This window comes from Colletotrichum chrysophilum, assembly GCF_026319265.1.
Source record: "Colletotrichum chrysophilum strain AFK26 chromosome Unknown scaffold_285, whole genome shotgun sequence".
Classification (NCBI taxonomy): Eukaryota; Fungi; Ascomycota; class Sordariomycetes; order Glomerellales; family Glomerellaceae; genus Colletotrichum; species Colletotrichum chrysophilum.
In genome coordinates, this window is record NW_026517572.1 from 1,714 (window position 1) to 17,676 (window position 15,963).

Sequence of the window (15,963 nt, forward strand, 5' to 3'; positions counted from 1 at the left end):
ACTTCAGCCTACATACTACCACCTTACTACCTTTACCTTGTTGCTACCCCAGGGCCCTTAAACACACTTCCACTCCCTCCACATTCCATCCCTCGAATTCCTTCCCACTCGCCGGATCGCCATCCTGACGCCGGGCACCGCCGCCCCCAAATTCCAATCCATCCACCAGCAATCTGCATCCTGCAACCCACAAACCCGCCCAGCCTCGACTCCCTAATCACCACCGCCTCAATGCAACAATAGCCTCGTCGTGCGCCCAGACACCCAACACTGCGAGCGACATCTCGCAGTCTTAACGTCATCGCACCCTTCCTGAATATCCGACCTCCGCCTTCCTTGGACGCCGTCGAGCTGGATTCACGAGCCACCCAAACACCACGACACCAACAGACGCCCTGCCCAATATGTCTTCCTCCCTGCCCCCTGATCCGTACAAGATTTTAGGCGTCTCCAAGGATGCGCAGCTCCCCGAGATCCGATCCGCCCACCGCAAGCTGGTCCTCAAGTGCCACCCCGACAAGGTCCAGGACCCGGCCCTCAAGGCAATCAAGCAGGATGAGTTCCAGAAGGTCCAGCAGGCCTACGAGCTGCTGAGCGACGAGAACGAGCGCCTCAAGTACGACGACAACGTCAAGCTGGCCGAGCTTCGCAAGGAGATGGCGGCAGCCAAGGGCGCCAACACCTCCGCGCCGCGTGCCGCCTCCGCGAGGACCTACGACGTCAACATCCGCACCGCCGAGCCCCGAGCAGACACCTTCAAGACGACGACCTCGTCGACGTACCGGTCGCCCAACAAGATGTACTCGCAGTACCCTTCGCGATCGTGGGACGAGGAGATCCACCGGTCAAGTCCCATCTTCGAGGAGCCCCGTGCGGCCCGCCGGGCTGCGAGCTACGAGAAGGACTACGGGAAGGTCTACGAGAAGACGTACGAGAAGCCGTCTCGCCAGGAAGAGGAGAGCGCCGCGGATCGCGAACGTAGACGGAGGAAGGACGAAGAGAGGAGGATACGAGACGTAGAGAAGGAACGCCAAGAACGCAAAGACAGGGAGAGAGCTGCCAGGAAACAGGCAGAAAGAGCCGAACAGAAGGCCGCTGAGGAGAGGGAGCTTCTTCGCCGCCAGCGCAAGGCCCAAGAAAAGGCTCAGGAAAAGGCCGAGAAGGAGCGTGAAAAGGCTCGCAAGGCTGAGGCCGCGTCGAAGAAACACAGGAACGTGGGTGCTTATGTTGAAGATTTCGGTGAGGGCGAGACCTACTTCAAGGAGAAGAAATCGAGCAGCAGCAAGAAGAGGGAGGAGGAGAAGGTGCGGTCCCGCTCCATCCCGCGAGAAGTCGTGCGTGAAGAGGCCCCGCCGCCAACTCCTGCCCTCCCGACCGATGCCTCCGCCACAAAGATGGACGACAACATCCTCTTTGCTGCAGCCTACATGGACAAGTCTCGCCGCGGACCGGGTTTGGCTCGTGCCGCAACATACCACGAGAGCAGCCGCTTCGCTCCCCCGGTCGCAGCTCCCACGCCGCCCGCTGTAACACCATTCGCGGCTCCCCCGGTGCCTCCCATGCCTGCCGAGGACGACGCCCGCCGCTCAAAGACGAGACGCTCATCCGATTCGAAGCGGGACAAGTCGAGCCATAAGAAGTCGCCCGCCAAGGAGCCGGCTTACAACATCGTGGAAGCTTCCCCGACTACTCGCATGCCCCAATATGCGTCCGCGCACTCATCACCTATGGCCGGCGGCTCACCCCCCAAGGTCACCAGGGCCACCACCTTCGACACTGGTGGCTACAGCCGCCCAATCCCCGGCCTCCAGAGGGCTCAGACATTTCACCCCGGTGTCGTCGACGACACGCGCGGCCGCCACCGCTCGAGGATGCAATCGCAGACCGTCAGCGAGGACTCAGAATCCGAGGACGAGCCTCGACACTCCCGCAGGAGTCACCGCAAGATTGTCGACGACGCCGTCCCCATCGACTACAACACCGGCCGCTCAACCCGCTACACCGTTAACGCCGGACGTGCTGTCCCGGTCGAGTCGAAGTCGTCGCACTACTACCGCGACCAGTCTCCGCCGCGCTCCAGGGCGTACTACGTCGAGCGCCCGTCGATGGACCGGGGAACTAGCGGCTACTCGGGCTTTGGCGACAGCGTCAAGACCTCTGCTGCCTACAGCATGGCAGACGTCAATTACAGTGACATCCCCCGCAGCAGAGCCCGTGACCCCCACTACGAGTACGCAACTGGCTACGCCTAGTAGGGACAGCAGCCGGCAGGGTTGCCACCGTCTCTCTCGTACACGCCGCCGTCTCCGCGAGGAGAGAGCCGATCGTGCGCAGGAATGCGTCCAGATCATCCCTCTCCCGCGTGTCCCGCGACGCGGTTCACTTTTTAACAACCACTTTCGGTCCATTTCTTCGTCCGTTTTCCAATCTGGGTTCTTTTTCTCTGGTTCCGTGCTGGTATGAGGGGACGACAAACAAAGATTCTAAACACATACAGTAACGAGTTACCGACATGTCTTACTTTTTTCTGATATCAAATCTTCGGGAGGGCTGTTGAAAGAAAGGCCCAAATATCATGGCGCTTGGGAGGGGGGATGGCATATGGGGAATATGAAAGGCCGCATGGATACATCGGTCGTTGATTGGCATTTATTGGAGCGAGACGTGCTTTGGGCGGGCGGGCGGTTGCCTGGTGGAGGTCGTGTCACGACGTGGTCTGCGGGGAGCGGAGTCGAGTGGCCGTGTCGGGTTGTCATGCGTGGCTTTGCGGCCCGCGAGGCAGCCCAGGGCTCTCTCTCACCGAGGGACTCATACCCGTGACCGTGACCGCGACGAAAACCGCCGACGACCGCCCAGCCAAGTCTTTATGCAACGGGGACTTTGTTTTGGGATAGTCCTGGGTTTCTCACAGAGGTTGTTGTACGCTGGAGTCTGACGATACACACACACACACATCCATCACATCACATCACATCACACACACATACATGCATGCATTGGGAAGGCGATTATTTTTTTCTTATGAGTTGCGCGTTTATTCTATCTTATGACAGGGGCTATCTACCTTGCCTCATTTAACGAAACTAAAGATATCGATTTTTTTATTTATCTACAAATGTGTGTTTTTGGTCACCGTCATTCGCTTATGGAGTTGAATTTGGGAGGAAAGATACCACACTCATTTTTGGGGAAGTTGCGAGGACTGTGAGGATATAGGGGTACAGAGATGAGGATAGAAATGGAAGAGGAGGGATGGTTTATACAGGGCATGAGGCAGAGATATATTGCCTGGTTGGTTTTGAGAGGGATCAAGGGGGGAGAGCCTGGTCTCGGTTTAGCTAGAATGTCAATCGACGTTTCTTGCATTTTATATGTGGTGAGAGTGAGCGTGAAGTTTGCATGATGTCATGTGTGAGTGACATGAGAGGGGTGAGAGTTTGCCTTGTGGTTTGGGGGATAATGGGAATGGTTCTTGGGTGAGTGCTTGAGTGGTTGACAAGCTTGGATATGTCTGGACAGAAGACGGGAAGGGGGTCCCTCGTGAAGGTGGATAGAATGGTGGAGGAACGACAAGTGGTTTAGAGTGAAGATGCGGTATATAAGACGGAGGCACTTGAGTGGAATGCTTCTCTGCAACAATTGATTGTAACTGCCGCAGTAATAGCACTTTCCCAGTGTTTATCGAAAGTCTTCGTGGCTGCAGCCCATGCTATGTGTTGTTCAGAACGCGGATTCAAAGAGATACAATGAGAGGAAATGGGGTCTTGGAGAGGACGTATTGTGGTGTGAATAGACGGTCAGTAGAGGAGATGACAGACGAGCTGTTGGAAGCGGTGGATTGCGGGAGTATAGAGAGTTGAGTGCTTGCCTTGTCGATGGGGATTACGTTGTCATACATGGCGTCTGCGATGGAAAGCTGGGTAGGCCAATATAGACATAGGGTCAACTCCATTAAGCGGCATTAGGATTTGTCGGGAGGAGGGCTTTTATACCATTACAAGCTCTGTCAGCAGATGGGTGGTAGGATGTTTTATGTCGGTATTGCTGATGCTTTGGTTTGGGAGGGGAGTTGGGGATATTTAAGAGGCCTTCATGGAGAGAGATGAGAGTGCCAAAGCAATTGAAACAGGTCCCTTTCTCGGTAGTTGCAGCGGGCGGTTGGCTTACCCTGGGCAGGACCTGACCACGAATCGTTAGGTAAATGTAACCTTTTTCCAGGTACAAGTTGGTCTTAATGGTAAAGTTTGTTGATTCGAGAGAACGGGCCGGACAATCTCAAGAAGGGGATGATGGACGACGGCGAAAGTTTCGAAGTTTGTGTTGTGCGTCACGCGAATGGCAGATGCTTTGTTAAAGACTTGGAGCGGTATGGAAGTAACGGGACGGAAGGGAGATGCTAGAACACCGTATGAATGAAGACGAGGATTTCTCTGTCTTGGCTGGTGCGCGTCTCAGTGCGCAGTTTGTGTGGCTTTTGTATCTAAAACATCCTAGGTGAGCTTTTTGTGATATCTAGACAGAAGGTCGCTGGACCGCGGATGGCATGTCTAGGTGATCCATTATATAAGAGGGAATGAGGGAGAGGAGGTTCAAATTGCAATCAGATCAAGCAACGTCACGTGCTGATGTTGTACTTGAGAAGTGGAGGCAGGTATTCTTATGAGCCGAAAGGAGACGGTTTGTGGCTCAAGCAGAGCTGCGAAGAAGGAGTCATTTTTGACGTCCTAAGAGGATTCGTGATAGATAAGCCGAGGAGAGGGGAGATGGTAAAGAAAAAGACTCGGGGATGTGTTTGGGTTGAAAGTTTGTTCTATCCATGGATGCTTGCGAGACGACGGGGTCGAGGCTGTGGGTCTCATTTATTTCTCACCCAGACTCTGTTGTGAGATTTGTGATCACTTTCACCATTGCGACTGTCGAGCGCGATACTCGACGGCCTTCTCGAGATTGGATCCCATGCTTTGGTTATGTACTATTCAGATCCATGTAAGCCAGGCTGTAAAGTCAGTCTCGCTCGGATCGGCACACGATCTGGTATAAAGCTTTGGAGACGGCGTCGTCATAGGTTTTAGAGCGCCAGAATTGATCCATTTTGAGCCCGAAGGGATTGACTAATTAAGTTTGCGATTAGTCCACACGGTGACATGAGCGCGAGTACCGAATATTCATATGAGGGCTGTCTGGGACCCACGTTTGTTCGACGTGAGGACCGTTGGTCTCGGTATCCCTCATTGCCGCCTTGGTATTCCTAGAGGAATCAGTCATCGATGGAAGGAGATATGGCACGCGAAAGCGTAACAAAGTCTTGGCTGATTGCTCTGAGAAAAGAGTGTCTTCTTCACAGCGTCACTCGCGTTGAGGCATCCAACTTCCCGAATGGCTCGGTGATGAGATGGACATAGCATTGGTTGCTTTGTTATTGAAAACCGTTCTTCGTGGCTGATTTATAAGGCTTTTCCAAGGCTTTACCAATGACTGGATTAGTGATGTTTGTGGGGCATTTAAACCCTTTCGGCTACTCCATGGAGGTTTTATGAGAGTAATGGCGGCAGCGTTTCCTGATCCTACTTCGTTGGCTGAAGAGCGATTTTTACCGCGCCTTGGTCTTCGTACCGTAGCTCCGGATGTCGTTTTCATGTTTTTGTTGAGATGTCTCCAGCGATGGCATGGAACGATTATGCTAGAATGACTCATGAGAAGGAGAGAAGGACGGCAAGGAGAATGGCGGGAATGATTGTACTGTTCTCGTGCGGTGAGTGATATGGCCGATCACCGATCAGCACGGCTTGTGAGCCTTACTTGAACTTTTCGTTTTGAGCATCAATGGCAAACAAATGGCACGATCTTCTGCACAGAAGGATTTCTGTCTACTGGGCCTTAGCATCCCTTTTATATCGCTTTCCGCAGCTGAGTCTGGACTCACAGGGTTGCTGCAGTAGACAAATAAATGCATAACTTGTGGTAGGTCATACCCCCTGATGTGCCTTTAAAACACCCGAGATAAGCAATGCGAACCGTGGATAAGCATCTCTCTGCTATATGAGAGACAAATCTCGGACTTGATCCTGCCTTGGAGAAGAGATGAGACAAGGCTTTGAGATGCTTATAAGAAACGAACTGTGAACCGCTGAATACGCTCGGGATAACAAAAAGTGATAGACGTCGACAGGAACGATTGTTATAAAGCTCTCTAATGCACTAGCAGTATGAGAGAGAAATTCATAGGGAGGCCTTCCTTCAGAGGTGGAAATCAATCTGTACGTGAAACAGAAGAACTATTCACCGTCTATTCTTGCCTAGATGGAGGGAGACCAGGATTAGTTATTTGATTTTATAGCCGTCGTGTGATGACTGCGTCAAATGGAGAACATTTCAGACCTGGAGCCTACGGTGAGATGCCAAGCCATGCTGAAATGCGGTATCAGTTCGCCTCGGCGTGTACTCGTGTGAGCTAGTAGGAATGGCTGCGTGTTGTGTTAGTGTTGATGATGCTAGTTGAGGAAGGATGGATCGGAAAAGACACATAAGAGAGAAGCCTGCGTTGAGAGACGAGAGGCTGGCGTGGCAGTTGAAGCTATGCGATCTATATTGCGTGATAAATTCTGCGTCTCAAGTAGCATCTGCCCAAGTCGCACGCCTCCTAAATGCCATCTTGTGTCGTTCCGGTTCTTTCTCGGGCCTGATGAGATCAAATATGTATGCCAATATGGCACTCTCCGTCTCCCAGGCGCAACTGAGACGCTCCACATTCTGAGATAACACTCGATTCATCAAACCACATCAAGCCTTGCACTATCGGTGCTACTAGACTAGGGAGATCCTGCCAGAGGTCGCGGCTGGTTTCTAAAGTTCATCGCCAAGATCCTATATGCGGTGCGGAGACATCTTCTCTTGCTTTGCATAAAACACCGCCCATGCCTTGGCCACGAACACGCCTTCTTGCACAAGATGACCGAGTCAGTTTTTTTTGAGTCTATCCCATTGCGGATAGTAATCGCTAGATTGGGACCGCTCGCCGTCGAGGTGCATGGGAAGCTGAAACCCAAATCAGGGGTTTGTTGGTTGTTGGTGCAAGTGTTGGTTGTTGGTGTAAGGATCTGTCATTCAGAGGCGAATCAAAACGTATAACTGGCGTTACATGGGCCACTCACACCACAGCACACGATGGTGGATGCAAGGGTGTTTAATCACTCCGTTATTCGTGCTCATACTGAGCGCCGGGAGGCTTCGCCTTTTCGGAAAGCTCAGGTTTCTGCCCTCTAGTTACTTTATCCCAGCCGCTGCCTCGCTATTTCCAGCTCTTCCAATCTGATACTCCCATTTCAATAGCTCTCTCGTGTCACGACTGGCTAGGCATTGTCGCCAGCTCCGCTCGAATTGCTCCATCCGACTTCCTACCAATGGCAGAATCAGACAGACGCCGACTGGCCAAAGAGCTGGTGCAGAAGATTGCAAAGAAGTACGGATATCTCGCGGAGGAGACTCTGCAGCACATCACCAATCCGGAGGCGCGCCGTGAGATTGAAGATGCAATTCGTAGTCTTTCGGCGCAGAGCGGACTCAGCATTATCACGCATGTACCTTTCACTCCGAACTTTTGACGTCAAGCTAACATGAGTCAATAGTTTAGCCAAGAATCTATACTCGAGCAAGACCCGGTTCATATTCGAGCTCCTCCAGAACGCCGACGATAATCAGTATAGCAAGGCTTCAGCATTAGGCGACACACCATACATCTCGTTCCGCATTTACCCCAGTCGGATCGTCATTCACTGTAATGAGGATGGCTTCATTCACGAAAATATGAAAGCGATTTGCGCGGTCGGAGAAAGCTCGAAAACAGGCGCCCAGGGCTACATTGGCGAAAAGGGCATCGGTTTTAAATCCGTCTTTATGGTCGCGTGGAAAGTACACATCCAGTCGAACGCCTTCTCAGTCAGTTTCAAACACAAGAAAGGAGATTCTGGGATGGGTATGATCACTCCGGTGTGGGAGGAGACTGATGAAGTCTTGCAGTCACCGTTGACAAGAATCACTCTCCATCTCCTGAACACTGAAACCAGCAATGGGGTGACTGAAACAAGAGAGATGATGCGGGCACAGTTCGACGAGCTCCAAGAGACTGTACTCTTATTCTTGAAGAACATTCGAAAAATCAGTGTCTTCTTTTACGGTGATGACGGACGACGAACAACGGCAGTTTCACATTTGCGCACGCAACCCCAACCAGGTCAGGTTAAGCTGTCAAGTGTCTATGCCACCAACGGACGACAACGGGAGCAAACCAAGTACTTTCACGTTACGCGCGGTAAGGCGACGAACCTTGCGAAAAACGACAACAGAACCTACACGGAGGCAGAAGACGCGGCCAAGGCGTATTCTGCTTCGGAAGTCGTGGTTGCCTTTCCGCTCTCGGAGACATTAGTGCCCATCGTTGAACCGCAAGACGTTTTTGCCTTCCTCCCGGTAAGGCCGGCTGGGTTCAACTTCGTAATACAAGCCGACTTTGTCACCAATGCAAATCGACAAGACATCTTGAAAGATTCTCGCCGTAACATTGGTCTACTCCATGCTGTTGGCGAAGCATTTGTCACCGCCGCTATCGACTTTCAAGCACATGAGACACTGCGATATCGGTGGGTGCAGTTTCTACCAGATCGTAATGGCTCTTGGGATGGGTTTTGGCTTGGCTTGGTTGAGAAGATTGCCATGCTCCTGAGATTCGAGCCCGTGCTTTATGATCACAAGAGTTTCGCTCCAAGAAGAGTGTTTGAGCTCCTTCGTTTGTTGCCTGATTGCACCGACGAGCACGGGAACCCACTATTCGACGACGGCAATCCAGCACAGGTTATTTCACGACGATACAGCCAAGCCGAACTACGCCTCCTTGGAGGTTACGGACTGCGCGATGTAGATCATTCGCGAGTTATTGGCTGGCTGAGAGCGGATTTGAGGAACGCGAAATCGTCTAGAATGAAGTCGCCAGACACTCCAGAGAACTGGCACGAACGAGCAGCGAGATTTTTGAATGCAGCTTTCGTCAAGAAGATGTATCAAATCACTGCTGACCTTGTCAATTTGGACCTTGTTCCTCTTGCGGATGGAACGTGGGCATCTACTTCGTCAGGGCTAATTTATTTCGCCCAGGCCGACGGCTTGAACGTTCCCACTGACGTCGGGTTGAGAGTCGTTTCAAGGAGAGTGACTGATCACCATAGACTACTGCTTTTCAAGTCCTTGGGTGTCACTACTGCTGAAACAAAACTGGTGCGTCGGCAAATTCTGCAGATTTATGAGAGAGGCACACGACCAGAATTCACCATTGAGGCTTCCAAGGACCATCTCAAGTTCCTTTATATGACTGAGAATCTGGCTTTGCAGAATCGTGCATACGAACCCATAGCTATCTTCAACCATCGTGGCGAGTGTCAGAGGCCAAATCAGCAGACTATGTACTTGGCGAACGATGACCCCCACGGCGCTGAGGAAGTTTTCAAACCAACAAGCCCGGGCCCAAACCCCGGAGACGGTGCACTCGGTTACAATGTTGTGTTCGTCAACAGGGGGTACTTTGAAGACGAACCAACAGCTCCACAAGGCCAGAACATGTCGTGGCGTGCCTGGTTTAGTGAAAGACTTGCGGTCATGACACACATTGACATACAGATCGTCTCGAGCCCAAGGTTTGGAGTCCATCTGTCATATGAATCGCTGTACATTCAATTGAGCAGACCAGACAAGTTCATGGCTTGCGTTGTGCAATGGTATAACCACACACCCTCCTTGCAACTTAAGGAGGGCGAGATTCGCTACCTTCAGTCTTTGACAGTTTTGTGTCGAGGCGGCAAGCGTAAGATTCCTCTGAAAGAAACTTACTTTCCAACCCAGAGGCTGACAGAACGCGTGGCGCGTTTCATCGGAGAGGACGCGTTCTTCCCTTGGCTATGGCTTGAAAGACACGAAGTCTATGAGGCCATCCCGCCGAAATGGAAGCCTCTGCTATCAAAGCTTTCTGTGGGGCAACCCGTCAACGATCTGGAGTTTGCTCTGGCCATACTCAATCGTTTTATAGATGCTTACGCAGATTCTATGGACCCCACAAGGATTAGCCGGTTATTTGAATTGTATCAACACATCCACATCCAGTATCAGGAAAGTGACAATCGAGTCGCTGCTGCAGAGATCATCAGGTGCGGTTTATGCGAATCCGATTCAAGCGGGACTCTAACGGATGTAGTAATGCGTTTCACACAAGGAGATGCATCTCCGTTCCACGGTATAAGCATCATAAATGGGCTCTGCCAGACGAATGTGTCTGGACGGCACCTTTTGATATGAGGACTAAATTCGCTCTGGAGCGGCTTTACCAACCTTGGTTTAGGGCCAACGGCACGAACAACAACTCCACCTACCTGAACCTTTTTAGAAGCATGATCGGCATCGAGGATTGCACATGGGCAATTTTAATCGACGAGTTGAGGGAGCTCAAGGCCTCAAAATGCGACGACACAGACCATATTGGGACGATCTACAAAGCTTTAAATGCTTTGTGTCGTGATCCTTTGGTGATCCAAGATGATCAGTCAAAGTATGAATTCTTTACTGGTTGAGATTGCTCTCCGCATGGCGACTAACTTTCTACTCTAGGTTGATTTTCGAGGACGAAGCACTGATATATCTCCCAGTAGACAGTGGGCTATCATGGCATAGACCATCTGAGTGTGTGTGGTCAAATGCAACGAAGTTGAGCGGAAGAGTCTCCCTCAATGAAGAATTCGAAGATCTGGAGGTATTCTTCGTCGACTTCTTGGGTGTCAAACCACTGGATCTCTCGATGGCCATCGACGACCTGAAAAGCGTGGCAACGAGGGCGTCGGCAACGTCCTCTGAAATCAAGGACTTGATTTGGGCCGTCAACTCCTTGCTTCCTACCGTGCATAAGCCACCAAGCTCGCGAGACGTATTGAAGACTAAGATCTTCCCTATCGCGCACCCCAACGGCAGGGTCACGGTTGGAACTGCAACAACTGGATTTTGCGTCATCGACCGTGAATCTCTGAGATCCTCATTTAAAAACAAGGTGAATTTTCTCGACTTTACACTAGAACAAGTGGCTCGGCTGCGTCCCTTCCTTGAATGGACGCACTTGGAAGATAGATATCTTTCGCGTTGCGTCAAGGAAATTACCTCCTTCCATGGCGGACCAGCAACTCCCATAACAAATCCGCAGCGACAGATTCGAAACCGAGCCCATGCTCTTCTCAGGTAAGTTGTCCAAGGCGCTGTCGGGTCATCCGGACGCATGCTGATCCCATAGAAAGAGTTGCGGCACACTTCGACAGCCCTCGTTCGCAAAACAGTCGAGACATGGATTCCCTCCTCGCTGTTCTACGGTCAGCACGAATATATGAAACTGACGGAATCTCTTCAGGTCTCTGTCTCGTGCAAGGCGAGACTTCTTTTGCTGTCGAAGGAGAAAAGTCAAGCCTGCACATCGACGAGACTCAATCTGGTCTCAAGATATACGTGCCACGAGACAAAGATCATCAGGAGTATATGTTCACCAATCTTTTGCCAGACAAGCTGCTCGACTGTATGATGAGACACCCTGTCACGCAAGTGTCTCAAAACGTCACAAACAGCGCCATGAATGCTACAAAAAACATCCTTCTGGCACCGCTTGCAATGCTCGATCGAGCCCTTGAGGACAATGGCATAGCACAAGTCCAAGTTGCGAACGTTGACGAGGATGTAGCCCTGGACACGGCTTCTTCAGAAACAGCAGTATCAGTTGCAGATACGAGAACAGACAACAACGCGAATGGTCGGGGTGGGAGCGAGGCGGAGGATGCGGAAATACGCATGGCCTTTGCGTCCAGTTCCTCAACCAACCAACATGCTGTAGTCAGCGCAACAGTCAATCGCTCGATGTCTGCACAGAGTTCGGCCTGGACATCAAACACCCCCTCACAAGGTTCATGGACTCCCTTATCTGGGGGTTCTCGGAATGACGCCAGTAGCCAAGCTCCCTATGCTGCACTTTTGAGCAAGGTGATCGCCGCAGGCCAAAAACCAAGGGCAAATGCGTTGCCGTTATGCGGAGCCTTTGATCTTAGTCAACTATACACGGATCTTCAGCCCACTAGAGACGACGCAGAACTCGGATTGCGCTCGGCGAGTCAGATAGAACGAGACTGCAAGATTGGCGCAGCGGGAGAGCTCTATGTAAGTTTTCACCCTGAATCATGACTATACTAGACGACTTACTAGCCCTTGCCAGGTCTTTGAGTTGCTTTCTCACTTATCGGACCAAGATGTGCCCTTGCCCCCACTGCCTGAGTTCTCCAGAGACAACTGGCAAAGTAACATCCGCAGATACGTGACAGTGCATCCAGACTACGCGTTGATGGAGCCTTGGAGCGGTCGAGAGACCTCCGACATAGTGTACGAAGACGTCAGTAAGCAGCTGACGTCCCTGTTTGTTCGACAAGGCTACCTCGAGACCCGGTGGCTCTCGCGACCTCGTGGCCCCAAGTACTTCATAGAAGTCAAGACGACAACCTTGTCTTGCGAAACAGCGTTTTACATGAGCAAAGCCCAGTATCAAAGAGTAAGTCTGCAGAACAACCTTGAGTGCTCGCATCAGCCCCAAACAAGCTTCTAATATTGGATGCCAAAGATGAGAAACAATCTTGTTACAGACGATAGCGACACAGTGTATGTCATTTTCCGGGTGTACAATCTTGGGCAAAAGGACATAGGTCTTAAGGTCTATGTTGACCCAGAGACACTGAGGCTGGCTGGACGTTTGAAATTCACAGGAGAGACATGGTCAGTTGTTCCTGGCTAAGCTTGACTTGCATTCACGAGTCACGTTCCTGTCGTTCATGAGCAAGACGGAAAGAGAACGAACTCCAGTCTAGGGATGAGGTGCTGTCGTCGATTCCCAACTAGATGAATCATGCACGTATGGGAATGGTTGCACTCCGAGTGAACGAGGCAGCGTCGGGATGTCGAATTATTAAGGGCTGGCGCTGGGCCGGTGGATCGGCATGGCAGATGCCACCGGGTCACCGAGATGGTCAGGAAGACGCCGCGGAAAAAGGTGGTGAGCCGGAGACTTTTGAAAACCACCAGGGATTTACAACCCATTCACTTGGTCAAAGTGTCGTGGCATGCCAAGTTCAGGACAGGCCTTGAGACGATTCCCATACTTCTTTAAGTTTTTCGAACCGCGTGGTTCGTCGCATTTCGATTGATACCGATCTAGTCCAGTCTTTGTTCCGACGTTGAGACGAGAATTTCCGTAAACCTACCACTACTGACATCCCATCGGGTGCCGGCCGTATGGTAACGATGCACGCCCGGTGGGATACTTTGCAACGTTTTGTATCAGATAGACGGGGTGATTCAGATAGCCCGTACCAGCTTGGTGGTAAAGCTATTCAGCGAATTATCTTGCGATGTTGTCGATACTGAATCAGAGATGGCGTATGGTCGAAATATTTAAAGGCCGGTCTCGTCTTCTCTCAGCCACGGAACTACTTTAGACCACCATCGCAACATTTTCAGTCACTTCCCGCTCTTCACTCTCTTTAAAGCATCGATACTAGGGTTCCTTAAGAAAAGCAATCAAAACTCGTAAGTGCTTCCTTCGCGCTCGCAATACACCACTAGCCTTACATAAGGTGAATAAGACTCAGCCCAGCGAAACCTTAAAGATGCATATCTCCCGCCATGTAGTTGCCGCAGTTGCAGCGTTACTCGGACCTTCTCTCGTATCAGCCAAATGTAAATCGTTCACAAGCGGCGCTACTTGCGCACAGCCGTTCTTCAACAGCTGCGGAGGCGAGGGTACTTCAACCTTGAATTGCTGTACCACATTAGACTGCAAATGATGGGGCTGGGTGTCATAGGACAGTCGTGGCAGTCCGAGGTTACACCCTGTGCTGAATGTTGTGCGCCTTGGCATGGTTGCTTAAGTTGGCAAGCTTAGCATTGCCGTCTGTGTATACCAGCAAAGGCGACGCGTAGAAACAAAAGCAGGTCTTTCATCCTCAGAGTAATACAAACATCTTGTAGCAAATCAAGTCTCAAGGCCACAATTTAAACCCCGCATATTCTGATTGCGCTAATTTTCAATTGATACGATAATAAATACGTGAAAGAAAGAAGTCTTAAGCATGAACGACAAACTAAATCTCGTTTAATATTAAATATTCTTTTCAGAAATTTTCAGAATATACCTCACTGTTTTTTTGCTGGGACTTTATCTCTCAGAAAACGACGTTGATACGGGAAAGACTATTCCTTAGCTTCTACAAATTTGCCATTCTATTTTCTCTTCCCATTATATAGCTGCCAGAAATAAAAGTTTCATATCGCTCGCTGCGGTGGAAGTCTTACATGTTTGATACTCAACACTCAAACTGGCAGTATATATGCTTTTTCTTTAGTGTAAGGAAATTAGGCGCAAATGTTTTGAAGTTGGAATTTGTAGCCTGAGATTCTGGAAACAGCGAGACTCACAGCAAAGGTTGAAATTCGGAAAAGTTTGGGACGAAATTCTCGTGAGAGGCAAGTCGAATAATTCCCGCCAATCAACACATGACGGTAGTTACGAGAGATAGACTCTACCTTACCTACATTGGGTTTCACCATTTCTAAGCCGACTGATTTGGGTTAAAAAAAAAAAAACGATGTCGAAGAAGCTGAGAGACCAATAAAAGGCATAGATGGAAGTCCCATTTTCATTTGACCCTCGTATTTCGGCGTATGACCCAGAGTCGTAAAGATGCCCACGTGCGCGGAAATCCTCATCAGCATAGAGACTTCGCAACTGCGCAATGTCGAGAATCATTCATACCCACACAGTTTACAATTTCACAGTAGAAAAAAGCAGTAATAGCATCACGGCCATCGCAACTGCGTAATAATATTTGATTTGGGTGGCTGATGCGGCATAGGTAAAGGCAACGAGACATAGCCCCAGTCACGAGTGGGCTCAGTTAATGCGCCTCTTACGTGGGAGCGTCACTATTGATGGATACTCTTTAGAGGTCTATTTGGCCTTGCCCTTGGCACATGTGGTCAGCATTGTGCACATTCGTACCCGGAAATCTGGTTGGACGTTGCTTCGCGGGCCTTTTCAGCAAGCATCCCATTCCTCCTACTTAAGCATGAAAAGACCAAGCAAGCATGCGCCCCCCCCACGCCGGGGTGCTACTTGGCACTGAAATTTGGATGTCATTTGAAACTTTAAATTACATAGCAAAAGCAAGTAAACTACGGCCAGGAGTCACCACACTCGTTCTCGTCGTCGGCAAGTCGCGGGCCAGAACAGCAACCGTTTAAGGCTGCCAACGGTTAGGGTACCCGACTTGGCAAGCTGACGTGCCCGCGTCATCTTTTATGGGGACAGAGCCTCAATCTTATTTCCAGCACTCATCCCATGACGGGTTTATGTCCCAGGTTGACTCACTGTTCCGGGTGTCTTACCCGCTCACAGAAATGTTCGCGGGTCGAACGATTTTTGGGGGCTAAAGGTTGCGAATAGGGGCGAACGAAATCACTCCCTTTTCAGCGTCGGCCAACTCCGGCCGTCACCGTCTGTCTTACCCTCCACAAACATCTAGTCCAAAAATGCAGGCATCCAAGTTTTCGGTATTTACTGGCGTACTTTCGGACCCAGACGCTCGGGAAATAGCCCCCAAACCCACCGCATCGGTGAGTGCTCCCGACAGTATGGAAAGGCCGCATCTCACACATCCCAGGCAGGCCACATGAACAACGCTTATTGCAGGGTAAAGCACTCGATGCCTTGCGGTTCGCGGCGCCAATGGGAAATCTTTGTCGGCACACTATTGCTGTGTCGGTTTTGAAAGTCGCTGTGTGGTACTAATTGGAATTGCTGCCTTGAAAGTTGGCCCGGGGAGAAGGAGGCCAATATGTCGACCGGTTCGC

The 15,963-nt window shown here is 50.8% G+C and overlaps 1 protein-coding gene across 1 annotated transcript; it reads left to right on the forward strand.

Annotated features, from left to right (window-relative positions):
• Positions 1-404: 404 nt before the first annotated feature.
• COL26b_014039 (uncharacterized protein) lies at positions 405-2,252 on the forward strand (the record flags this gene model as incomplete). The annotated part of the gene is made up of 1 exon (XM_053186619.1): positions 405-2,252. The coding sequence occupies one exon, from the start codon at positions 405-407 to the stop codon at positions 2,250-2,252; it is 1,848 nt and encodes a 615-aa protein (XP_053029432.1).
• Between the last annotated feature and the right edge of the window lie 13,711 nt (positions 2,253-15,963).